Source organism: Pogona vitticeps, chromosome 14 (genome assembly GCF_051106095.1).
Source record: "Pogona vitticeps strain Pit_001003342236 chromosome 14, PviZW2.1, whole genome shotgun sequence".
In the NCBI taxonomy this organism is placed as follows: Eukaryota; Metazoa; Chordata; class Lepidosauria; order Squamata; family Agamidae; genus Pogona; species Pogona vitticeps.
Genome location: NC_135796.1, coordinates 6,454,247 through 6,481,284, shown reverse-complemented (window position 1 = coordinate 6,481,284; position 27,038 = coordinate 6,454,247). Strand labels below are relative to the sequence as shown.

General features: G+C 46.4%; 1 protein-coding gene across 6 annotated transcripts in view; it reads left to right on the top strand.

Annotated features, from left to right (window-relative positions):
• TBX5 (T-box transcription factor 5) overlaps positions 1-27,038 on the top strand; it is a 139,175-nt gene that overhangs the window by 54,998 nt on the left and 57,139 nt on the right. For 2 of the 6 annotated variants that reach the window (XM_078381631.1, XM_078381632.1), the window contains 2 exons: positions 19,916-20,097; positions 23,575-23,669. In XM_078381631.1, the coding sequence (XP_078237757.1) occupies positions 19,948-20,097; positions 23,575-23,669 (245 nt within the window). In that variant the 5' untranslated portion in view covers positions 19,916-19,947. Of the gene's footprint in view, positions 1-11,469; positions 11,863-15,973; positions 16,116-19,630; positions 19,718-19,915; positions 20,098-22,857; positions 23,228-23,574; positions 23,670-27,038 lie in introns of those variants that run through there. The other 4 variants (XM_078381634.1, XM_072983135.2, XM_078381633.1 and 1 more) reach the window with 4 other exon arrangements.

The following is a 27,038-nucleotide window of genomic DNA, read 5'->3' as shown; positions in this document are numbered from 1 at the left end:
CCGCCTCCTTTGCTCCCTCTCTCTCATTTACTCAGCATTTCCTGCTAAAGTTGTAAACTTTATTTGATTTACAGCCCTTCAATGAACCTGCTCAAACTAACATGTGTTCCGTCTTGTTCTGCTGAAGCATTAATAGAACAACAACAACAACAAGCAGAATTCCCTCCCAGCAATCTGACCCCACCTCATCCGTCCGATTTTCAGAAAATTTTAAAGATAAAATAATAAAAAATGTCAAGTGGGTATCCTGATCGGAAGCTACACACACACACACACATGCCTCCAAACAAATAAATCTTAGAATGTAGGAGGAGGTCCATCTTTAGCTTCAGAGCTTGTCCACAGCAGTCTTTTTTAATCCTCTTTTTGGATAACAGCCGATTAGTCCTTTAGAACTGTGACTAAAACTCAAGCAGATGGGAAGAAAACAGCCGAACAGATATTTCTTGTACATGTTTTCTGTGTACGTAGAGTATACATTGATTCTCGGTTGTCTCCACCAAATTTACAGGACCATCACTTTCTCCACGTAGAGGGCTACATGTCCACACCAGAATAAGAAACTCCATTTTCCGGGGTTTGTCTCCTCTCAGTAACCTCACCTTGGTAGACGGCTTGCTCTCCATGTGGAGAAGTTTAAGGAAAGGACCTGGGTGCTCACATTTTGGGTGAGAAACAAGCAAGCAACAATGAAGTTAAAGATAGAAGAGACACTCAAGAAACCAAGGAATCTCTCCAAAGTTTCGGAAGAAAGGGGGGGGGAGCAGGGAGCATAATGGCATTTGAGCAAGGGAGCCAGTAAGGTTCACAGAATAGTTCAAGACCTCAAAGTTGAGCCTAGACTTTGACCGGAGAAGACCAACTGAAACTCGTGGGATTCCAGTTAGCCATGATGACTAATTGAAGTCCCATTGATTTCAAAGGTCCTATTCCAAATGTTGCTTACTCTGTATGCAGCTTTTAGATGCAATCAACACTGAATTACAAATCTGTCATGAAGTCAGAGTCCATTTAAGGACTGGGCTGGGGTTCAGACCACGTTTCTTGAGTCCTAGCCCCTCACTCTGTCCACTACACCATATGGGACATCTTTATCAGAACAATAGTAAAGTAGTTGTGGTCACTTTCCACTTGTTCTCTGATGGAAAGGGAATAACTTGTTGTAACAAACTATTAGGGAGCTTCCCAGAAACAGTTGCAATTAAGTTTGAAGGGGTGGAGGACTGCCCTCTTTTGTCCTGCACCTTACTGGAAATGGCTCCCAAGTGGTTTTAGCCACACCTTGGTGCACATGAGCACCCCTTACTTAATCCTCTTGAAGAGTGTCTTAAAACCAACAACTCTATCCATGATTATCTGGGATCTGGGCTGCAAGACTATACATACTTTTCCTAGGAGCCAGTCTTCTGGAATTCTGTAGGATTAAAAATATATATTTTTATGTACTTATTTATTTTTGAGCTGACGTGTGTGGTGTATTGGGTGGAATTTAATTCTGAGTTCAGCTCAGTCCAGAAGTTTCACTTTCTGATGTTACCAAAGTCAGTGCTGTTCAGGTTCTTCTATCTCTACCCAAGTTTTTTTTTTTAATTTCAGTTCACTTATGTTATATCCCACCTCTATAGAATAACGTGTCCAAGGTGTCCAAGTTACAGAGTAATCTTCTTTATGTTAACTCAGGAATGTAACATTAACTGTAGTAGAGACCACAAGTGTACAAGGTGGTGGTCTTGATTTCCCAAGGTCACCTCTTCTGTCTTTAGTCATAGGCTTCAAAGCAAAGACATTGAAAGAGAGATGAGGAAGTACCTCCATTTGTTAGTAGACTGTGACTCCTTTGCTTTCAACATTAACTGTGCTGAAGAGGGTTGATGGGGTTGTAGCCTGCAAACTCTTTGGAAGGACACAGTATTAAACAGGGCAATCAAACAAGGTCCTAAACTTTCCAACACACTGGGTCTGATTTCCCAGTGCTGCATCATCCTGTTACAGTAGTTAATTTGTTTTGAATAACTGGGCAGGAAACAGACAATTAAACTGCTCTGAAGAAATTTCCAAGCTTTTGATGATCCTACTTGAAACCATCCTGCATGGAAGAATCCCACTTCTTTCATTTTCCCAGATGGGTGTCTTTCTTTGAGTAGGGCAGAGGAAGTTGGATCCAGACTGAATCCGACAGAAGTTCAACAGGGTTGGCTGTCATTGATCTGAACTAGACAAATTTATTTGCATGCTCAATGCTTTCCCTCTAAGTCAATGGAAGCCAGCTACTAACCTTCACCGAACTGTCACTGCTTTCTCATTTCAGTGCTATTCTCAGGGTTTCCCAGTGAGTATGCGGGAAGTATGTCTTCCATCACTGTCTGCCTTAACAGCTTTCATTTCAACATCCACCTTTGTCTGAACCTTCCCCCAACACTGGAAAGCTGGTCAAAGAGGTACTAGAGCCCGACACATCAAGAGAAGTGCAGATATGGAGAAGTTCGTTTTTGAGCAAGTCCCAGAATCTCTAGCATGGCCAATGGATGGGTGGGGGGCATCCTTAGTTCTAAAAATATAAGCTTCCCATACTGTGGGGAAAGCTAAGAAAAGTGTGCCTGTCTCTTTAGCTTGCAGAAGGGATCTATTGGGAAGTAACACCCCCACCTTCAATGCGACTTATTCCTTTATAAATGGGAACTTAATCCTATCCTCCATTGTTGCTCTGTTTTTTTATTTGTTGTTTGCTTGGGTTATTATCTTTAAGGTTTCCCTTACTCACCCACCCCCAAGGCAGCTCATTCCTGACTAGGGATTCTTTCCATACACTTTGTCTCTCTGCTCCTCACTCTTACTTATCTTATCGTCTACCTCCTTTCCCTGTTCTTGCTTTCAACCCATGGCTTCCTTCAGCGGCCAGCAGAAACGAAGGCTTCTATCTATCTGATGGGCCATCTCTCTCTCTTTTTTTTTAATGCAGCTAATCTGGAAATGGAGGCTGCGATAGGTCTGCAAATTCTTCCCCTCTGGTATTGTAATATGGTTCATACGAATTAAGCAGATTTAGTAGTTTCATTAGAAACACAACCCAACACAATCCAACACAACCCCAACATTATCATAAAGAGTGGGTGGGGGAGATAGTTAGGGGGAGACTGATTGATTTAGACCAGAGAATCACATGCTCGGAAGGAATTTTAGAAATGATGTGCGTGACCTCCTTTCTGTCCACAATGTAATACACTAGCCCCTGCCGCCTCTGGAAGCTACTTGCCCTAAAGTTTCACCAGGAACAGACCTCGACCCACCTGCTTGCAAAACAAAATAAACCCACCTCAAATATTGGGCTAAATGCTGGGATGGTCCACCTTTAGGCTGCACTCGGGGCACGACAAATAACTGTTTTCCATCGGTGAAGGTGTTCTGCTTGAACTCTGTGCCAAGGTAGGTACGTATTCTGATTCATAACCCCTAAGAATCATTTGAGTCATTTTCACCACCTTATACCTGAAGCATGAACACTGATTGGAATAAACATGGCTTTTCTAAGACAGGGAAGGGAGGGATTATATGGGGGTCAATTTGTGCCTGATGGATGTCCTGAACCGGTCACAGATGGATGAAGAGATGGATAAGGGAGAAAAGGAGGAGGACTTGGCATGTCAAAGTCCTTCCTCAAAGCCATCTCCTTCTGAAAGATTATTATCCGTTTTGCCTCTTTCTCCATCAGGGCTGGTGACACAATATTAAATGAGTAGAGCTCTGCCCCAAGAGGTTCCAGTCTGAACCCGTCCATAGCAGGAGGACAGACAGGGTGGGGAGGAAAAGAGGGCAGGGCTCACAAAAGAGGAGCGCTTCAATTGAACCACTTAAGTTAGCTGAAAAAGGGCTGCCTGCCTTGTTTCTTTGCCCTGGTGCGAGCCATTCCAGAACGTTTGAGGAGGAGGAAGTGGGCATAACATATATTCTCTTTTGAGCTGAATTATATCAATGGTTGTGGTTGTGGTTCATTTCCCTGACCTTCCAAGGTCATTTCAAGAGAGAAGCTTTCTGGCAAAGTAAAAAAAAGGGGGTTTGCACTGCAGCGTTTTCCGCAGTGACTGCTAAGAGGATCCTTATCTCCACTGGCTTTCCCTTTTAGGTGGTGATCGGGTGTTGATTGATGCCATGTTTGGCAATTGAAGATTAGGCCTGCTCTTCTGGCATCAATAACAGCATTCTTGCCCATTAAGTAATTGATTAAGGAAGGTGTGTGGACCAGCTGGGGCAGGGGAAAGGAAGGAAATGTTAGCCTGGAAAATTATGCTCTTTCCTCAGCAATTTCACTTGTTTCTTTTCTAAACTAAGCCCAGTTTCATGGCTAGTTCATCAATTAAAGATGGTGCGCTGCCAAAAATGAAAGAAGTTACAATTTTTGGAATGCAACTGCAAGAATCTAGCCGCACAAGATGGTGAATTTCAGGAGCTATAATCACACCTTCCCCACCTCTGGATATTTGGTAGCCACCACAGAAATAAGCACTCTTGTTAAGGTTTTTGTTGTTGTTGTTGTTGCTGTTGTTTCTTTGTTTTTTAACCTGACAAGATGGGTGGCCTGTGAGATGAAGTGCAGTGTCATTTGGAAACTTCTGAAGTTCAATAAAGAAACCTATCCTTACTCATATTCCTTTAGACTTCAAAACAACTGGGCACTTACCAAGAGTTGACTTGGCCATAAAGCATCTGAGCAGCCCAAATCCTATCGGTACTCACTCTGAAGGAACAGTCATTGCATTCAGTGGGTTCTGAGACTGAAGCCTTCAACCAGCCTTCCCTGGCTTCGTATGCTCCACAGGTGTCCCAGTATTCTTCACCAACAATGGACTTCACGGTCTGAGGATGATGGGAACTGTAGTACCACACATCTCTAGGGTGCCAGGCTAGGAAAAACTGCCTTATGTTAAGAAAGGCACCTGGATCATTCTCCTGTTGGGAGCAAGATAATCTTTATGCACTTTGCACGAGGAGTTCTGTGTTCTCCCATCAGCAGCCATACTGTTCACTGAGATAAGCTGTCAACAACATGCTTTCTTGCAGTAGCTCTTTTCCATTTGTGATGCATGAGGATGCTCAAAGGAGGTTCGGTTTGCATAAAAACTACCATCACCGGAAGCCTCCCTGCATGTACGAAATCAGCATGTTAGCCAGCATCTTTCTTCCTGGGCCACTAATTGTCTAAGCCCTGCTGGAGAGCCAGGGCTTCCAGGCTCCCTGAGTTCTTTGCAGGGGGGTGGGGAGAGAGAACTATTTTGTGCCCTGCTGCAATGCAAAGGGTTTTGAGGGGGCCTTAACCTTGGACAGGCCATTTAGACTCAACAGCTTCACAAAAGACCTGCTCCTTACGGAGACCAGTGAAAACAATCGCCACTGGTTAAGGTGTCACCTATTATTGCATTTGGTTGGCAGATATCGATCAACAGAGCTGTCTGGATTTTGTGGCTCTTCTTGGAGTCCCAGATGTGAAGCTGCTCACGAGGAGCCCCTGCGCCTTGCCAGAATGCCACAGTGTCTAAGTGATGGAGAGTACCTACATACCTAAGGTTCAAGAGATTCTAACAATCACCCCTGTAAGCTAAACTAGCGAGCGCTTTGCTGCTCCATTCTATAGCTCCACGTTTTTAAAGTGTTACTGTTTGTTATGCTCATTACACACTATGGGCAAGTAAACTCGCCAGTTTTTAACTGAGCTTTTCAGATTTTGCCCCTTCCAGAGTGTGCTGGGGGTGGGGTGGGGTGGGGTGGGGGGTGGATGTCCTTCCATGCAAGCTGCACAGGGGAGGCTCCTGGCGAATTTGGTCAGGTCATTTGGATCGAGGCCCCTCATTTGGAGGATACCTAGAAGCGTAGCTCAGTCTGAAAAATGCAGTCGTTTTTCTCCGCCTAAATACAATGCACTCTTTCTTAAATGCAGGCGCTGTGAGTCTGGGCTGTTTGCCTTTCAATTTCATCCAGCTTTTGGATAGAGGGGAGATTAATGGGCTGCAAGAGAAGGAGGAGGGGGGAGCAGAATCTATTAAACAGGATTTTCATCTAAGAAAAATAAAAAGCACCTGAACCAGACATATTTATGTATTTATATTTTTATTTTTATTTTTTTTAAATGTGTCCACCTGTGACTCCAGAAACTGTAGACCAAAGAATTGAGCCGTCCCGCCATCTCACTCCATGGCAACCATTTTTTTTTAATGTGGGGGGTGGGAAAGAGGGGAGCTGATATTGCCTTAACATTTGGTTGGGAGAAAAAAAGAAAAGAAAGAGGAAACTGGTTTTGATCTGCAGAATTCCGATAGCCATCAAAGCCTCAATTGATGATGAACCCCCGCCAGTAAACTAAACAGAAAGGAACCAAAAGCAATCTATAATTTTTCTCTCTTTCATTTTGAATTTAATGCCCCTCTACAAAAATAAGATTTTGTTGTGAGAGTGATGGCCCCAATCCAGCTAAAGCAAACTACATTACTAGAGCAGCTAAGTCATTAAATGCCAGTGTTTATTTTACTTTACACAAATAATATTCTAGTAAATAGAGATCAGGGTGGTGTAGTAGATAGCGTGAAGGACTATGAATCAGGAGGCCTGGGTTCAAATCCCCACTCAGCCATGAAAACTCACTGGGGGCATGGAACTGATAAAACCACTGCTTAAATACCTCACTTGCCTTGAAAGCTGTATTAAAATCACTATAAGTCGGTTTCAAATTGATGGCACATAACAACAAATAGGGATAAATGCTATTATAGAGTAATGAATACAGTCTTGGACTAAGACTCAGGAGACCGGGTTCAAACACTGGCTGGTGAGAGGAGTGTGGCAGTGATAAAACCACTCCTTGAACGTACTTGGAGGCATACAAGAAGCAAGAGACAAACTTAGGGCTTCACATCCTATAGACATCCATGGAACAAATTTCTAAGAACATCGTGCTGACTTCAGTCAGACAGACAAAGGGACCTTGAATCCAATAGGCACAAGAAAAAACCCATCTTTCTATAAACTGAATCCCATTGAGTCTCATTTAATGCAGTAAGACTTGGTTCTGAGCAGAAAACGAGTAGAATTATACTGCACATGAGTTTAAAATTATAACTTTGATTTTAGCTGGATTAGGGACTAGCATGAGAAAAATCTTGTAGCCCAGACGATGTCGTGGAGAAGGAGGAAGCAAAAGGTCGAATGTCCTCCATTCCTTGTTCTGGACGTCCCAACAGATTTGAACGGTGTTTTGCCACCAATGTTGTGACTGCCTTGTTTGGGAGCAGCATCCATGTGTGTGTGTGTGTGTGTGTGTGTGTGTGTGTTTATTATAGACAGTGCTAGAAATGCCAGTCCTATATTTATTTCCAAAGTCATCTCAAAGTTTTGTTTGGCCAGCAGTGGAAGAAAATAATGTTTGGGATCCGAAGCGGGAGAGAGGGAAAGATATCTAAACTTCTTGTGTACATTTACTTAGAGACAAATTACACTGCTATCCATTGGATGCATTTTTTTAAATTAAATTCTGAGTTGAATATTTCCCTTTAATTAAGAGCCATGTGTGAAAAACAAACACTTCTATAAATACTGTAAATTAAACAGTGGGAATCTTAATTAATGGATTCCAGAAAGAGCAATGTTGGCTAAACTTCAGTGAGGGAAAACATTTCTCTGTCAGACATCCATTTTCATATTCTCACCCTCCTCCTCCTCTTTCTTCTCCATCTTTTAAATTTAAATATTTTAGGAAATATCTCCTGCTTTATTACTAGAGGACTTTTAAAAATTTCCCTCTTTCTTTGGCTGATGGTTTGATTGAATGACTTAATCTATCTTGCTGACTACTGTAGTATTACACAATACAGTTAGATTTTTCAAAGTTTTGAAAATGCATTTAAAAACTAGGAGAAGGGATAAATAAAATTATAGTGATTCCTAGCCAAAAAAAAAATGCATTTAGTTGATTTTCCAGTGAGGTCCAAATAAAATAAATACGATCCCAGCCAAAACAGGAGATTAATATATATTTGTTTATTTATTTAAGATTCAACCTCAAGTTCAACAATGCAGTTCTGAGGTACAACTTATACAAGCCACAACCAGTTGAATGAACAGCAATCCCACTGATTTAACTAAGTCTCGTCCATGATCCACTTCTTGTAATATTTCTCTTATCCATCTCTATAGATCCAAATTGTAAAGGTGAGGTTTTTACACAGAATAAATACAGTTCTCAGTGTACTTAAATATTAATTCCATCAAATTCAGTGGAATAATTTATTTCTAAATAAGCAGCATGGAAAGACAGAAAACATCAGAAAACTTAGTGTGGGAGTCAGTGGGGCTACTTTACTGAGCATGGTTTTGATTTTTATGCCCTTCATTCTACCAGTCCACCTACTGAAATAATGCAAGATTCATCCCACTGACTAGTATTAAGGACAGAGAATAATTTTTCCAAGAGAAAGGAAAAGAAATAGGGGGGGAAAAGAGGGTGTGCGGGAGGGGGGGAGAGAGAGAGAGAGAGAGAGAGAGAGAGAGAGAGAGAGAGAGAGAGAGAGAAAGAAAGAAAGAAAGAAAGAAAGAAAGAAAGAAAGAAAGAAAGAAAGAAAGAAAGAAAGAAAGAAAAGAGCCCCAGAAGAACATACGAAAATTCAGCCTTGAACAGCACCCTCGACTATTTTTCAAAATCATCTTTCCCATTTTCCAGGAAATTCCTTCAGGTTAACGTTGCAATTCAACTTTAGAAGCGGACAAAGAACTGCGGGCTGCAGAACGGAAGGGCAGAAAAGGAACAGTAGGAAAAAGTTAGCGAGCAGTCAAGAAGGGGATTTAGGAGTACAGCACATTGGTCAAAGCAGATTGTGTCTGTGTAAATAAACACAGGACTGTGTCCTCAGAGGAGAAAGGCAAACTTTTGTGCTTGCCTGGGAGATTTGCATCTGGAACACAGTTTGCTCCACATTTAAGAATGGCTAAGAAATCGCTGATTTTGAAGAATTTTACTTGCATTTTGATCATATTCTGACATTTCAATTCCTCAGTCTAGCCAATTAGTTCAGCCTCTGATCTGCAAGTAGTTTTTTAAATGTTTTATCATCCCCTTTATCTCCTTAAATTCTTGATTTATAATTTTACCAGAAAATGATATAACTATTTGAAATAAATTAATAAAAGTATGCTGCCAATTGAAAAAAACAACACCACATTAATTTAGAAATAGGTTCCAGTTTTATTTAGGTTTACTCCTCTCTCACACACATCCGCGCTCACATACATGTACTGTACACACTTTTCTTTCTCTCCTATACACTACCAGGAAGATGGGGGTTTAAACATCCCTCTCCAAAAGGCCATTGCAAACAGTAGAGCTGGCTTATTGTATTATTGGTAGTCCAAAGCGAGCCACGGTGATCCATAATGGGTATTGCTCCGTTGTGTGTTTTGGGGGCAGAGTGGGTAAGAGACTGTTTCAACTTTTCCTGCAAGACAAAAACTAAATACTCGGGGAGTCTCCGGCATATTGATTTAAATGCAAGTCCCTTTAGGTTGCCGGCAGGGCTTACTAGACACTGAGCTCTAGTGAACTGCAACTTCCGAGTAAACCTACTTAGGACTGCAGTATTCATTTATGAGATGGTATAACAACGAAAAGAGACATTAAAAGATGTTTTTATACTCAAGCAAGTCTGTTCTAGATCAAGATGCAAGAGGGAGCTGAAAGATCTCTCTCTGTTTTGGAGAGAAATACCTCGTGTAATGACACAACAGTAAATGTATTTAATAGATCGGATTGAGTTCAAGAGGCTTACTGAACTTGGGGTAAGAGTGTTTAGGGTGCCAAGCTGAATTTTGAGAATTTTGGGGAGTTTTCGAAGTACTGCATAGAAACCCTCTCACGGTGTCTGGGTGGGTCCACCGTTCAGCGAGTGGTTCCCTCGGTTTGTGGGTAGGGACGTGGGGGGGGGGGCAGCGTCTAAGCAGCAAAGACGGTTTTACACTTTCTCTAGCATGTTTTTTTGTAAAATCAGTTGAAAAATATTGCTGTGTTCCCCATAGGACTGAGCTCACATTGGGAAGAAGCGGCCAAGTATTTATTTCCACCAACGCAGGATATTTTGCTTATCTGTCTATGCACACACACACGTAACTCCTTCCCCGCCACTTACGCAGCTGAGGTATGTACAATATATGTCTCAGTATGAACGATGATCTAGTGTTTACACACGCACACGCACACACTTTGCACGGTTCCAAGAAGACACTTAGACATGACCCCGAAAATCAATTCTCCATGTATTCTGATAAAGTGTCCCCCCCCAGAAACCCGCCAAAGGTCAGTAGTTGGAGGAGGCTGTGTTGCTTTGTGTCGCTTCCCTGGACAGGTGGGGGGGGGAGGGAGAGAGGGAGGAATGCTCCGGACTCTTACCCGGAGCCCTGGGGTATCAGGGGCCCTTCTCTCCGCTGGGCCCTTCCTCTGAAGTCTTCCTTCCACCCGTCGGCTAAAACTGTCGGTGGCTCCCCAGCGCTAAAAGGTTCTGGGGGGGCTCAAAGGGAGGCAGGACGTCGCAAGGAGAGGGAGCGGGTCCCGAAGGGATCCGACTTCGGTTCGGGCAGAAGGGAAGAGGAGGGAAACCCCCCTCCCGTCCACCCGCTCCCTCTTACCTCCCATCTAGATGCCGAAGTAGTCCTCTTCCACAGCTTCTTGGCGTCCATCGACAATCTTCATACTCTGTGCTCACCATCATCATCATCATCATCATCATCATCATCATCATCATCATCATCATCATCTCTCTCTCTCTCTCTCTCTCACACACACACACACACACACATACACACACGCACGCACACACCCCACACCGGTCATCTGGGTTCTGGTCGTGGCGACAAAACATGTGAGCCATCCTCCTTGTGTTTGCAGACAACAGATTAACTGCCTCGCGGTGCAAAATATCAGCAACGAGTGTTTAAACCAACACACCTTGAACTTTCAGGGGCCGTAAATAGAGGGAGTGAGGAGGATGGAGAAGATGCTACAGGGTAATCGGCGTGTAGGAGAGCGAGGGAGAGCGAGGGAGAGGAAGCGGGGCTCCGGCAGCGCCCGTTCTGGGCCAAGGGCCCTTGCGATCCGCAACAAGCGAAGGCTCCTCCGCCATGCTCGCACTCCGATCCAGGCCCAGCGGCACAACGATCGGCTCGGCTCCTCGTAGCCGGCGACGGTGGCCTCCTAGCCGTAGGGACCCTTGGCCAAGGAATCTGATTTCTCAGCCCTCCCGCTCCCTCCTCTCCCCCCCCCCCGCGCCGGCCCGTGTTTACACGTGTCTCCCGCTCCCCCTCCTTTCAAGAGGACCACATTCTTTTGCTTTGCCCCCAGCCAAAAAAAAAGAGAGGGGGGGTCGTGGCGGGGGGGGAGAAGAGGAGGAGAGGGAGAGAAGAAGACGCAGAAACGGAGTGATGGGGCTTTAAAGGAGAAGAAGGCAAATTAAGCCTCCCATTCCGCTCAGGCACGAGAAAAGAGGCGAGTTGCGTGGGCGGTGACGTCGCCGTGTCCTATAGGTGCAGGCGCTGGTGAGATCGGAGCGATCGCCTCGAACCCGCTTTATTTTATTGGAGTATGGCTGGTAATAAACAGTAATATTTAATTTGCCGGAGACCGCAAATCGCTGGCTTAGTCGGAAGACGGTCTGGTCTTGACAGACGCCACCCGGGGCCTGGAGCGCCCGGAGAATTCCCGCCGCCGCCGCCGCCGCCCTTCCAGCCCGGATCTTTCGGCCGCCTGCCCGCGCCCTGGCACCCGAGGAAATTCCGTCTGCGGGGCTCGTCGGCTTCTCTTCCGAGCCCCTGGGAAGCCAGTTCGGGCTGAAGAAGGTGAGCGAGTCCATTTCAGAATTAGCACTCTTTTACTGCCATGGGAGGGCTATTGAACGGGGGGGGGGAAGAGATGGAGGGGAGTTATTATCATTTTTTATTTTGGGAAGGACGGCCGCTCTTTGACTGGGTCGATCGTGCGACGCTCGGAAGTTCGGTGGCTTCCCTGGAGCAGCGTGGAGCACGTGCTTTAATCCTAACGGGAGGGAGGGCAGAAAAAAAAACGCCGAATTTGGAATTAGGTCGTGTCTATATGTTGCGCAAATCCAGATTCTGGGAAAGCGACTCGGGCGTCCTTTGGAGTTTAGCGTGTAGTAAGAAGCGGTTGCCATCCAGGCTTACACATGTTAAGTTGGAGCAATAAGTGCGAGTCCGCGCACAGACACACACGCACACACACGCACGCACAGAGAGAAGGCTGTCAACTTTATTTCCTGCGAATTGAGGGACGTCTTTTGGTCTCAGTTCTTTCTTTCACCCTTGTGTACATATGTATACACAGGCGCCCAAACTTAAGTTTTAAAGGCAAATGGGGTTCTCCCTCTTTACTTCTCTCCAAGTTGTATAGTCTGAAAAGGAGTTGGAGACAAACAAGTAACTTTGCAAAGACTTAGAAGAACCTTCCTCTCTCAAAACAGAAGTTCTCAAAATCATAACAATTGCAAAACATTTAATTTTAATATCCTAATAAAAGGGGTTGCAGAATCAATATAGTTATAAGTAGGTAGTAGTAACATACACACAAACACAGACACAGACACACACACTCTCTCTCTCTCTTTAACGGATCCTTTTCGTAGGGAAGCCGGGGAGAGAGTTTTATTTTGGGTTACACTAACTCGCATTTCATTCTCATATGTAGCGAGCTGGGAAATAGAATCCAACCAAATCTCACCGAAATATAAATCAGTTGAAAGCCATGGAATTTCCCTAGAAATCAATACTTTTGAGTAGTCTATGGCCCACACTCGGGGCATGAGTTGTAACATTTATAATTGATTTACAGTTCATTTTTTTCTGCTTCGGTTTATTGTGAATAAATTGCCTCTGCTATCCTCAATTTATCCTCATTATAAACCCTTACTAGTCTTTGTGTATCGATCATGCAGTTTTTGTTGCTATTATGTACATCTATTATGAATACGTATGCATCCACACAGACTCAATCCGTGTATGTGTGTGTGTTTGTGCATAATCTCTGTGTGTAGAGATGTGTTTGTGTGTGTATACAGATGTGGGAGTACAGGCAAATTTGTGTCATATGTATAACTCACACAGAGTACCCACTCCTCTATACAGTATACAATTTGTATACTTGTGCACTCATACAGAAATATATTGCGCACTGTATACATATAGAGAGAATTATTTTGTGTAACTGCAGAGATTTGTGCTTTTATCTTCTTCATTTCCTACGTGCACAGGCATTTTCTGTACAATAATGTGCATCTTGCCTGTGATGTCAGGATGTACAGCACATAACGCCAGGAAAGGATCTTTTGAAGCATGTGCATCATTTGCGTCAGAGCTGGAGGAAGCCTCAGGACTCCTCCTTCTCCGAGCCTCTCTGTCTGGTTGTGCCATGATCTCAGCGAGATGCACTCCTGCTTTATTTTTATTTTTATTTTTTCCATGCCTTGCAGATCAACTTAAGTGGGAGCTGCTCCTTTTCTCCTGCAGTTTTTTTTTTTTCAAATGGCACGACTCAAGAGACGGGAGCGGTTCACCAACTGGGTTTGCCCCTTCCTTCACCTCCAAGGTGAAAAGCAATGTAGGTAGATCCTGCCTTTGCTGCCTGACTGGGGGAAGATTTCGAGGATTCTCAGGACCCGCTATGTAACTAGGACAACCCCCTCAACCAATCTACCCAGAGGGTCTCCTTGGTGCAAAAGTCATTCACAGAGGAGGAATGGGTTCTGAGCCCAAGGATGCGAGACGCTCCCCTTCTTTCACCCAGAGAAAAACAAAATCATCCTCTGCTTACCCCCACCCCACCCCAAAACCAGGCTTTTCATATTTCAGCAATATCCGTCGGGGAGTGGCCCTTTTTGGTGGCTTTTAAAACAATTAGGAGTCAGAAGGTGACATTGCTCTACTGCAAGTGAGCCCGGAATTAGCCAGTCGATCTAAACCTCTCTCGTTTCAGTCCTCGCTTCCCGCCTATATAAGCTGAACGATCCTATGGGTCTTTCATAGAGTATAAGCCCCACTGAGTTCAAGGCGACAGGGCCACGTTGCAGTTCCAGGGAGAAAGCCCCTCTGGCCTGGGCTCCGTTGGTTGGCTCTCTAAGGCGATCTTCCTTGAGAGGCACCTCTTGTGCAAATGTCATACATAGGATGTTGTGCTCGCTAACGCTTTGCCCACTGTGGGTGGGGGTGGCCGGGTGGCCTTTTCAGCCTGTATAAAACGAATATATAAAATGAATAAAATGAAGATAAAACTAGGCTGTTTGTTAACTTCACATCTCATTTCAAAATAACTGAGTAAATAGGTAAAAATACAATAAAAAATGAAGGGGGAGCCAAGAGGTCTAAATAAATGCTCTTTTGCTATATCACACACAAACGCATACTTACTTACATACATACTGTATGTATATTTAGGCCACCATCAACCTGGCTCTCTTCAGACTTCAGAACACGACAGGAGAGTATTTATCCTTCTTTGACCTATTCAACTTTACCCTCAAAATCATACGCTGAAAAAAAAAAAGTAAAGCAAAGAAAGTTGGAGGCAGAGAAGCCAAAGCCAGATAAAGACCCGTCTTCTGGCCTCCTTGACGGCTTGATTATTTTGAGTATAGCCGGTTCTCGGAGCTTGTGTATATGTCCTATACATTCCTTCTACCTTGATAAAGGTGGGTGGTAAGAAGGTTGTTTTTTTTAAAGCAGGTTTAGTGTATGGGGCGTATCTTCGATATCTTTTTAAAAAGAAAATTAGTAGTAAAAATAATCATTACGTCTAAAAAGTAGGACGAGGTAACGAGAGAAGGGCTGTTTTGATCATCTCTGTTTCTTCGTCAATCTCCAAGCAGCATCAGAACGAGTAGACAATAATGCTATGCGGTTTAGTACACGCACGCACGCGCGCAAGCGCGCACAGAAACACACACACAGAGAGAGAGAGAGAGAGAGAGAGAGAGAGAGAGAGAGAGAGAGAGAGAGAGAGAGATTCCCTATTTTTGTTCTCTGGGGCCTGATGCGCGACAGTAACGCGGGAAGGGGCGCGGATTTTGAGGTTCGGGGGGGGGTCTAGGAGATCCGGGCGTCAGGCTCCTGGTGGAAACCCCAACGGCTTCTTTCTTTTTGGATCGCAAAGGGAGGGAGCCGCGAGACAGCGCGCAGAACGAAGGGGGAAGGAACGGCAAGATTTCTCGAGCTTCGAATCCTTTCCTCTCCCCCCCCTTTTTCCCCCCCTCTGGTAGAGAAAGATGGATGGAAGGAGGGGAGGGACGAGGCAAAGGAGGGAGTGAGAGGGTGGGAAGCGAGACGTCCTGGCGAGCGCCTTTGTGCGCCGTTTGCCCGCGAGGAGGGGAAAACGCTCGGCTGGGAACGGAGAGGAAGGAGGGCCGAGGAGGGCCGCTCCGGAGAGCCGGCCTCCCGCTTGCGCCCGCGCCGCTGGTTGGCCAGGCCGGGCTCCGCGCTGCGCCCAGCCGCTCGGCTCGCTTCGCCTCAGCGCACTCGGCGGCAGGCGGCCCGCCCGGCCCTCGATCCGGGCTCCGGCTCCCTCCGAGCCGAGGCGAACCGGCGCTCGTTGGGCCGCCAGACCCGCGGCCAGCCTTCTTTCCACCACCCCCACCCCCGACGCCGCCCTCGCCCTCCTTTCGGGTTTTGATTGATTTTCGGTTTTTTTCCCCCTGCTCGGAATTGGGGCGTTTGGAGAGGAAGGAAGGGGGCCGGGCCGGGCTGGGCGGCGCGCGCAGGGGCGAGCCTGCCCGGGCAGGAGAAGAGCGCCGCTCGCTGCTGCGAAGAGCAGAGGCGGCCAGCGAGCCGGCGGAGGGCCCGACCGTGCCGGGCAGGAGCTGGCTGGCCTCGGGGCGCCGGGGACGAGCGGCATCCGCCGGCGCCGGGACGTTTCGCTGATGCCGTCTTGAGGCGGGGGGGCGCGCGCGGGGCGGGGCGGGGGGGGGCGGCGCGGCGGCGGCTTTGGGTGCTCCGAGGACCGGACGACGCGATGGCCGCTGGTGCGCGAGCCGGGGGCTCCGGCGAAGCGGAGAAGATGCGGTGATCGCGGGGAGCCGAGCAACTCCAAGGTAACCCCATTCCCCTCTCTGCCGTGGACGCAGCCGGGAGCCAGGCTGGGCTTTCAGGAAGGGGAGCCGAGACGTGGACGTGTGTGTGTGTGTGTGTGTGTGTGTGTGCGTGTGTGTGTGTGTGTGTAAAGGGGGGGGAGAAGGAAAGGGGGTGGCCGTTCCCAAGGCCCAGCCGTGCAGCTGCGTGTTCTCTTGAGCAAAGGGTCTCCCCTTAACCCGGCAGGCGACCGACGTTCAGCCCGTGCGCACCTGGATCGGTGCCCGTCGCGAAGGGAAGCGCAGGGGATGCCCCCGGCGGGCCGCTTCTCAGCCCGCAGCGCCCGGCGGAGCGCGGCGCTTTCCTCGGCCCCGGGCCGGCGGGCCGGCGGCGTGTTCCACCCTCGGCCGGCCCCGCGCGGCCTGGTTATGTCAAGGCGGATTGTCTCTCCAGAGCTCTGGAAGGGAGAAAGCGAACGGGGCGGCTTCCTCAGCCCCCCCCCCAGCTCACCCCCCTCCCGCCCGCCCGCCCGCCTCCCCTCCAGCCCCAACCGCTCTCCGACTCTGCTGCAACCCTTCTGTTTAATGAAGTGAGAAACGAGAGAGCAGCTGCGGCTGGAGGAGAGACGCGCTCTCCTGCTCTCTCCGGGTCTCTCCCGGCTGACGTGGGGCGCCTTTATACGAAAACTCGGTCAAACGTTGCCCTTTTTCCCGGAGCAGGAAAGAAAGAGGACGAGACCGGGAGCAGGAAGGAGCAGAAAAGATTACGGCAGGCTTTTAAAAAGCAGCAGGAGGAGGATCAGATCCGGGCCGCTTTAGGGGAATGGAGGAGGCGTTTGCTTCCCCCCCCCCCGTCCCTCCCTCGCAATCTGTGGGCACATCTCCTCCATCCCCAGACAAGCCGCCACCTTCGCTCCCCTTTCGCTAAATCGCCACCTCCCGGTAACTGCCCGTTGAAGGCCAGCTTTTGTGGGGCAAGGTGGGCGAGCCGCTGACCCCGCCTGAGGTCTGTCCGAAAATTACCTCGGCTGCTCCCGAAAGGGCCAGCCTTTAGTAGGGAGTAAGTTATCCCACAGACGTGAGAGGGGAAATCCAAGGAAAGGGAGACGGGCTTGTCCCATGAAACTGTAGGGTTCTACTCTGTGCAGCGCTATCCTCTCCCCTCCCACCACGTTAGAGCCGTGGACGACAGGGCGAGAAGTCAGGAATTCTGAAACAATAAAAATTAATGAAAATAAAAGTCCGATGTTTTGCTTTAATAGAATAATACAATTGTTTTATTAAAAAGAGAATCTTTTTAAAGGGTTCGGCATATTGAACAGTGCAGTCGAATTCTTATAAACATCCGATCCATTCTATAATATTCTGGAAATTGGTTTCAACCCCTGGTTTTGCTGTGTTTGGTTTCCTCTAAAAGTCTTTTATTGCGACTTCTTAAAAACACAGTCCCCTCCTTTGAAAGAATGTAAAAACTCAAACAGCCCTTAGGGCCGTTCGTGTATTATAAGGAAATATTTGCCTTACTTTCCAATGAAACAAAATCCAAGTGCGGGTTTAGAAATGGAATTGCATCCTGTCTGTCCAATATTTTATTCTATGACACGAAATAAATTCAATTTCTTTAAATGAGATATCAGGGCTTTACTTTCCATAGAAAGTAACCGGAATACAGCATTACTAAAATTAATGATACTTTCTTCCTTGTAAATAGATTTAGACTACAGTGGTATACAGATTTATTTTGGAGTAAGTCCTGTTGAATTCAAGGTACATTAGTTTTGAGCGGATATGCACCATCTCTTGGTAAATGAAATTAGTTTTGAATGGTTTTGCTGGATTTACTTTCTTCCTTCTTTCCTATTTGATGGTTAGTAAATGTTGTTTTGAAAGAATTTTTGGTCAAAGCAAAAGCCACGAAATACCACATTTTAAAGAACTAATGATCAATTTTTGTAGGAGAATATGCGTCAATTTTCTCAAATCCCCCCCCATTTTTTGTAAACTCTTTCTTGTTATATTATTGATAGAAAGTCTATTTGGGGACTTTTTATTTTATTTTATTTTATTTTATTTTAAAAAAGCCATGGCCTTTTTTATTTATCTAAACTTTATTCCATGGCAATCTCTAGTTGGAGCAACACTTCTTTTCCTCACCCAAATCATGGAGTTCCCCTATTTGTTTGTGTGTGGCCAGAAGATGTATAAACTTTAAAGGAGTGTGCTTTATCACAAGGAGTTCTTCTCTCTTTTTTTGAACAAAATGTAAATGTAAATGTACAGGCTCCAAAGTAATGAACAGTAAAAACCTGAGCCACAGGCCCTCGGGTGGAAACATCTTCCTAACGGGAGGACAGAAAAATAAAATCCCATCTTCAGTCTTTCCGGGTGTCTTCTAGATGAATCTGCCTAGCACTCTGAGGGGACGGTGGCTTGACCCCATTTGTGCACGTGTACAAGGTGCAGCATACACGAAGGTGTCACACCCATGTCCTAATCTCCCTCTCTGTTTGTTGTATGTGCGTATATCTCATACCTATATCTATTACAGTATACTGTTATATATGTGAGATATATATTAGACACACACTGCTAGACAAGACACCCTGATCCCTCTCTCTTTTTTGTTGCATTATATGTTTATAAATCATAGCTAATATTATATATCTTAAATCTGTTGCATAAATATATTGTAAATCTAACTAGTTAGCCAGCTAGACACCATGCTTCGTATGTCTGGACTGTCTGTGTGTAAGTCTTAAAGTGCATGCCCAGTCTTCAGGAGCAGTCTTATTTTGCACGACAGGAATAAGAAAGGCAACTCAGGTCTGGGTCACGATTCTGGCTATCGTTTGACTCCTTGAAAGGTACTGCCTGGCTGCTCCGTTTAGGCAGCCGCAGAGCCCGATCCTGTACTTTTTGTCTTCAGAAGTATTGATTTTTAGTGGCCGGGCTATTTCCCAGTCGATGGCCACAGAAGAGCCCCCTTGGGAATTAGGGTAGGCAAACTCTGTTAGAGAAACATCTGACATCCTTGCATAAGGACAGTATGCAGGCGCCTAAAGTAGGGCTAGTGGCGTTTGTCCTTCTTATTCTTCTTGCCGTTATCCATATTTGTGGCACGATATTGTGAAGTTTAAAAGAAGATCATATGAGAGCATCTCCCCCCCCACCCCCGCATAAATGTCTGCTCAGAAATAAGTCACGGTGCTCTATTGCCACAGCCCGAGGAGAGTAGATTCATTCACTCCATCGCCTTCGAATCAGTGTTGACTTAACGGTCAGGAAGTGGCTCAGTGGGTCTACTCTCATTTTGAACCGGCAGCAGGAGGATGGCCAATGAGTTTCTACACGCATCCACGTTCACACGTGTATATTGGGTTGGCCTTTGGGCTGGAGAGTCCGAGTCCAAAGATGCCCCCCCCCCGCTTCAATCGTGCCAGTCTCTAATGTTCTTTTATGCATATCTGCGACTCTGGCAGCCGGGGGGGGGGGAAGGGGGGAGGGAGGAGGCTCCTTTCGGAGCGCTGTGTCGGGCCGGGAAGGGCCGGCTTTCATTTCGGGAAAGGCAAAGCCTCGCTTCGAATTCGATCGGAGAAGCCGTGTCCGTGGGCCTCAAACAATCCTCGGTGAACCTTTTGAGCTTTTACTGGGGTGGGGGGGGGAGATGAGAGGGGAGAGTTTGGGGCCGGGAGGTAAAGGGGGGGGAAAGAGCGGGGCGAACAAAATGTCCAGGCCTAGTCCCCCACCCCCACCCCACCCCCCGCCCACCAGCTCTCTTTTCTCTCTCTCTTTCTCCTCCTCCTCCTTCCTTCGGTGTCTTGCAGGCAGTGGAGGGGGGGTCACAGCAGCCGGGAACATGGCGGATGCCGAAGAAGGCTTCGCCCTCCCAGCCGCGCCGGTAGAGACCGACACGAAGGAGCTGGCCAGCGAAGGCAAGCCGGACAGCCAGCTGGGGGGCACCGCCAGCAAGCAGCCTTCTTCGCCTCAGGCCGCCTTCACGCAACAGGTAAGCCGGATTGGGGCCAGGGGGCACCGGGCTGGGGGGGTGCAGAGAGAGACGCCAACGGTGGTGGCATATTTTGGGATGAGGAGATAAGACCCCCCCCCCCCCAAGCGATCTATCAGTATTAGTATTTTAATATTTTAGTATTATAACAGAGAAGGTCATTCGTAAAAGAGTTAAGGCGAGCGTTGGGGGGGGGGGAAGGATGGCCTTCCTTCTGAGTAGCCAAGAATGTCCGTCCTCAATGAGATACCTTTGGGATTTTTAGGTTTTTGGTTCCCTCCACCCGAGAATAAGTCGAATGCTTTTCCTGTTTATGATCCCCCGTTTATGATCCGGATTTCTGTTTATTGTATATAATTTTTGGAGGGCTCGGTTACAGCTACAGAGACTCGCGCTCACCGTCAATGGAAGGCCCCGTTCTTAGCGGCTTGCACTTCTTTGAGTTGACGGCCTGCGCACGTGCCGGGGGTGGGGCGCGAGGTCGAAACTTTTTAGGAATGGGCAGTAAAGGCATTTCCACCCCTCCAAACGCCACGCCGCTCTGTAACTACGGCGGTTACGGCGGGAGCCAGGGCGCAAAGGAAGAGCGCCCAGACTCGAGGCCGAGTCGAGTCTGGAGGCCCGGGAGGCCCGTCCTGAGCGTCGGCACAAACCCACGGACATCCATTCGGCGCTAAATCCTCCGGAGGTGAATGAGAATCAACCCCTGTAGAGGCGTGGGTAGCATTGTCGCTTGGAGGAGTTTTGTTTACATTCAGGCTTCAAAGCCAGCCAGCCAGCCAGCAAGCAGCGGTTCCTGCGTGTCTGCGTGGATGTGCGAGGCCTCTTACCTCGGCTACGCTCTGATCCTGCAACCTGATCTTTCAGGTTTGCTTCTCCCTTCTTCAGCATCCCCACATCTGTTCTCTGGTGGCCGAAGAAGCCGATGATCGCTTTTATTTTATGACAAACACAGAAACTCTGGGCACGGCCGGGGCGGCCAGCTTTTATTTCTCGGGAGGCGCTTTCTCCGGCGAGCAGTTTCGCCGTCCTTTGCCTGCTATCTTCAGTCCTCGGTGGAGATGTTAAGATCAAGGAGGCCCCGGTCTCTTCACTGTCTGGGGATGGATATCAGAGTCGCAAGAACATAAAATAAAATGCAGCATTCATTGACTTGTGGGGCTGCACGCACCCTATTGAAACTGCGTCGGAGGGGAGTTGCAAATGCTTTTATTTTATTTTATATGGAAAGACCGCTTCCTCTAGACATGCATAGCTGCAGAAACTGACATGGCCCATCAAGGACTTGAAAAAGGCACATCATGAAACCTCGAGGCCAATTGTGGCGGTTCTCCCGATACCGGCACTTAGTCTTAGGAAAAGATTTTTAGGAACGCAGCCTCAAATAAATTGCCACTTGGCTAGTGTGTGTGTGTGCGTGCGTGCGCGTGTGCGATGAGCAGGAACGGGAAGGAGAGCAGATTCATGTACTGTATTTAGGTTTTAGAGCCTATGGAAGTGATACAGGTTCTAACGGTATGAAAACCTACCTGTGTGAGTAAGTCCCCCTCAAACTTCCCAAGGTTTATTGCCTCCCAGTAAGCTTATGTAGGTTTGCACTCAGTGGCACAGACTGTCTGTATGCAGGTGTGTTGGGACAATAACTGATATTCAGTTTTCTTGTACATCCGATCAACGTGATTTTGACTTGGCACTGTGGCTGTAACCTTCAATTACGGGTAGATTAATCAACTCAACTGTCTGGTTGATTAATCCAGGGACAATATTTTTCCCCCTGGTCCTTTTGATCTGCCGGCCTTAGAGTGAGAGGAACATTTGTTATTTGTTAATTTATTTAATGTATGCTGAGGCAAGTGGGTAAAGCACTCTTTGAAGTCCTGTACACACTTTTCTAAGTTTCCTTGAGCTCCCGGGAATTTAATTTTCAATAAGCAAATGCAGGTTGGCACTGTTAAAGATAGCTTTGGAATACGTGATGGTTTTTGATTAAAAGATAAATTATTTTGCTCTTATTTCCCTGAAAAATAAATCTTGGCTTGGGTGACACCCAAATGTCTTTCCACTGCCGGACCAGGTCCTGATCCTGCGCACACTTAGTGGTTAGCGAAATCCCGTGGAGGTCCGGGGAACTTCACTTAGCTACAGAGGGGCTGCGGCGGTCTTTGGCAGAACATGGCTTTCTAATCTATTGATTTCAACAGGCTTCACAAGGCCTTATTTGGAAAAGGATCGGGTGGAAATAAATAGTGCATAATGTTGAAATTATGGAATAGTCACACAATAAATAAAGCAGGGAGGGTGGCGGTCACTTTAGACGTCTAAGAAACCCACACGGAGGGAAGAGGAGGGAAAAGAGGGGTGAAGGGGTTGGTACGGATTGAGCATCTTCATCCAATAATCAGGACGTTTGGTTAGTCTTGGAAATGGCGTTGGAGGGCGGGGGTCCCCATATTTTTTGACCTTGCAATGGAGCAATGAAGGGAGTTGGACTCCTTTTAAGAAGAGATTTGGGGGGTGTTGCCCCCGAAGCTTCCTCTCGCTCTGGAGGCGACACCCCCCGCAAAGCAAGTCCCTTCTCTCCCCCCCTCCTTTTCTCTGTTCCTCCCCAACCAGGAGAGCTCCCCTCCCTGCCGATCCTTATTATAGCCCCTTCTATTTTGATGCTCTTGGCCCGGTGCCTATCTGGCCGGCTCCTATCAGAGGCCTCCGAGCGGCTCCCACGGCCGCTGGCGCTGGGCAGATCTCCGGAGCGCCCAGAGCCGCCGCGGACCTTTCTTTGAACAGGAGCCGAAGGGGCCGTCCGTTCGCCCCCGCCCGCCTCCCCCGACCGTCTTTTCTTCCCTCCTTCCCTCCCTCCCGTGCCCATTCCTGGCCTTTTGGGGAGATAAAGCTGCAATCCCAAAAAGTCCGTCCGTGCAACCGCTCCGTTCGCTTTAAAGGGATAAAACGAAGGCTGCAGATAGAGAACCAGCTAGGTCTGCAATAGATAAAAGAGGCCGGTCGCCTCGGTGCCATTTCACACGTTACGGTGCAACCCTGCGGCTTTTGCCAAGAAGGGTGGAATCCCAAAGGCAAGGGGAGACGATCCCGGCCGGGAGCCAACGGGTGGACCCAACTCAGCGTAGAGCCAGTAAGTCAACGGGATTTTTAGCCACATTGGATCCCCCAGTTCATTGAAGGGGCTCTATTTTACGGGGATTTAAATCTCTCTGAAAGAGAGCAAGCCGTTAGATCTGGGCCTGTTCAAGGACTTCGTACCTTCCTTCCCTGGGCCTGTTGCGTGTCTCTGCATTACTAAGGGTACCCTTGAAAGAAATGATGTCCCAGTTTCCTTCTGCAGATGGTTTCTTCACTGACTTTAAAGTAGAAAGACCTTAATTCTTTGTGGTTTGGATTTCCTCTAGTTAAAGGATTATTATGACAAATGGTCTTTATCATTTTTTTAAAAAAATTATTTTGCTCTTTTTTTTCCCCCAGGGCATGGAGGGAATCAAAGTATTTTTACACGAAAGAGAGCTGTGGCTTAAATTTCATGATGTGGGGACTGAGATGATAATAACCAAAGCTGGAAGGTAAGTAATCATTCAGAATTGGAAATGGGGTGGGGAAGAACCGTTCATAAAATCATAAATATGTATTAGGCAGGAGAGGGGTGTTTATTGGTCTTAGTATTGATTTAGGGAACTTGAAATAGGGATGATTGAAGTTGCTTTCCTTAAAAGGGTGTGTGTGTGTGTGTGTGTGTGTGTGTGTGTGTGTGTGTGTGTGTGTGTGTGTGTGTGTGTGTGTGTTACGGTCATGTCCAAAGTGGCCCTTGCGAGGTAAGTGAGACTTTTAAGGAGCAGTTCCACTCCCCCATTGAGCTTCCGTGGCTGGGCGGGGAGGTTAGACCACAATTTTTCTCACACACCCTCACACACTAGTTTATGACTTAGTCCCACAGAATGCGATGGGGCCTGTTTCTGAACAGACAAGAATTTTCAACTGGTTTCAGGGAGGACTTTGGTACACACTTGGTTGAGAGTCGGTCGCATGGGAGAGCCGCAGGCTAGGCTTGCTTCTGAACGAGCCTGCTTAGGGTGGCTGCACATGTTTGTGCTAAGAGAAGGTTCTTAAATGCCCCTGAAAGCTTTTTCTGAGGCAGGGGTGGGGTACAGATATTTTTAAAGTAAGTGAATGGATGATTAGAATGATATTTTCCAACACAATGACAGTGAACAGAATAATTTTGTCCAGTCAATAATATTGCTCAAGAAATAAATCACAAAACAATGGTGGACCAGAGACTTCTCTTAAAACAAAGCAAAAGGACAACAACAACAAAAAAAAATTCAACAGGACTTACAAGGAATTTTCTGTGGGAGATCCATTTAAATGAATCAGAGCTATACTGGGATTCTGTCCCATGTAAACTAACTAAAATATGCAACCCACTCACCAAGGCTCATATAAACCATACTATCATGGCTGAATTCTTGGGATATATTTTCCAAGGATATTGTGTGGGAAAAATAGAAATTGTGTTATCCCACATACAAGGCACAGTGGATATGATTTTCAAATTGCAATCCCACTGCCTGCTTACCGGAGAGTGAGGGCAATTAGATACTGCGGAATTTACTTATTTGTAAACATGCACTAGGTTGCATCATGAATTGTGGGGGATATATCTGCTGCAGGAGATTTCAGTCCATTTTTCCCAGCCTTTAGAGTCTCAAGAAAAATCAAGCAGGGCTGAAGCTGTGCTCCACTGACCATTTACATGGAAATTAAACTCCCATTAAGCACCAATGGGTTTACATCTGAATAAACAAACCCTGGAAAGCACAGAACAACTAACCTAGAGGTGTTTAACTTCAATTCATGGGCAGATGTTTCATTTTTGCGAAGAATTTCCCTCTTTCCTCCCTTCCGGCAGCCCTCCCTGGTTTCTTTAGACATTTTTGTAATGCAACTAATGTTTGCATTTAGCCACAGTCTGCCTTAAATCAGGGAGCAAATTCTCCACCAAGTTTCTGGGGAGAAAGCCCTGTTTAAATCAACAGGAATTTCCCTGGAGTAAGGCACAGATGCAATTCTTGCAGGTTTCAGTGAAGCAGATAAAATATGTGCTTGGTCCAATGTCCCTTTAAAAGCAAAGGCCTTTCCTCTGGATTGTTTCTTTCATACATTTTACCTACAGCTGCTTATAGTTAATGCTTATAATTTATATTATTGAATATAAATTATTGATATTGAAATTGAACCTTATGCATCAGAATTTGCTCCCCCTATACAGGTATAATTATTTGCTAGGAAGCCCTACTAAACACTGTGGCCAATAGCTTGTTGGTGATTTCCATTTGTGTACAGTTACCTATTGTACAACAGACAGGGTAGGAGCCCAAAAACTCAACCAGCACCTCCTTAGTAAGTGGCAACATGCCGCCAAAATTCAAACAACTTCCTTTAGACAACAGAAATCAGTAATAAGATTCTGGCTTCGCCATTGCATGGCTGGTCCATTCACCCTCAAACTATCTTGCAGCCACTGGCGCCATTTTCTGAGTGGACATGCTGAGTGGACATGTTGGAAGGAAATATTATCCATGGCTTTTTGGCATATGTTATACATGTTTTGTGTGAGTGCATGTGTGAATGAGAGTAAAGAATACAGTACATGCAGACATAAGCCTTACATACCTGATTTACGTATGAAACGGTCACAGGTAGACAAACACTGTGTCATAGAGGCAAATTTATACCCTATGGCACTGAAGCAGCCTGAAAGGGCACACAGCTAATCCCCTGTGCTCTGGCATTTCCAGATTTCTCATCATGTGACAGGCAGAAAGCAGCCTGTTTTGTTCTTGTTCAGAAAAGCGGTTTCATTCCCTCCTGTTCCCAATTTTGCCTCTGGATTTTGTTGCTCGGTTTGTTTGCTTTTTTTGATTTTAAGAGAGTGGCCTCCATTCTGCTCGTTACCACTTGAGGCATGGAATTTTATCTTCACTTTCTTGGGAAACGAGCCCTATTGAAAAGAATGGCATTTCCTTCCAAGTAGAACTGGCACCATTTGGACTGGGGAATTCTGCCTCTGTGGAAGTGGGTTAGATTTTTAGAATTTCGCTCATTGCCTTTTGTACTCAGCTTCTTGCTGGAAGAAAGAAAAATATTATGAACATCTGTTACATGAGTTGCAGCTGGAAGAACAGAGCAAAATTGATTCTACATGTCTTCCAGCCATTTTACTTTGAATGAGGCAAGAGTTTGATGGTAGCTGCTGGATTTTTAGATTTTTCTTTGAAGCGCATGTGGGTATTGAATTGTGTGGGAGCGTGTAGGGGAGAGGTGGGTCGGAAGGAGCTTGAAGTCCTTTGGCTGTATCCTTGCCTATGTCTGGGATACAGGGCGGGTATTGGTGGTGGTGGTGATGGGGACAGCCAGTCTTAATCACGACCTGCGTCACTTTCCAGGAAACCTACGGGCTTTCTGCCTTACTGGTAAATTCGAGGTGTGGGTGACAGTAGATGCATTCTTCTATAAACGTCTACAAAATGAGGGGGTGTGCTTTAGCCATCAGGGGAACCCCAAAGTGGGCAAATGGAAACCTCGTGGCTCAAGGGCATCCACATAAAGGATTATGATATGTGAGCGTGAGCCAATGGGATTGTTGGCCTGACTGTCGTTTTCCCCACCCACAAAGCCCTGTGCATCTTTAAAGACATATCAAGTCTTGGATGGGGGAGCAAATGCCTGTGGCATTTTAAAATTAATCTTATGAATAACAAAATATTATAAGTGTAAGAAAACTTTGCAAAACCTAAACAAACAAACAAACAAACCATAATAACACAAAACCTCGAAACAACTATATCAAAGGTGCTCTGACCTTAGTCAGGACCATTGGAAATATAACCAATTTACTTGAACATTACACATTCGCTTATCATTAATAGCTA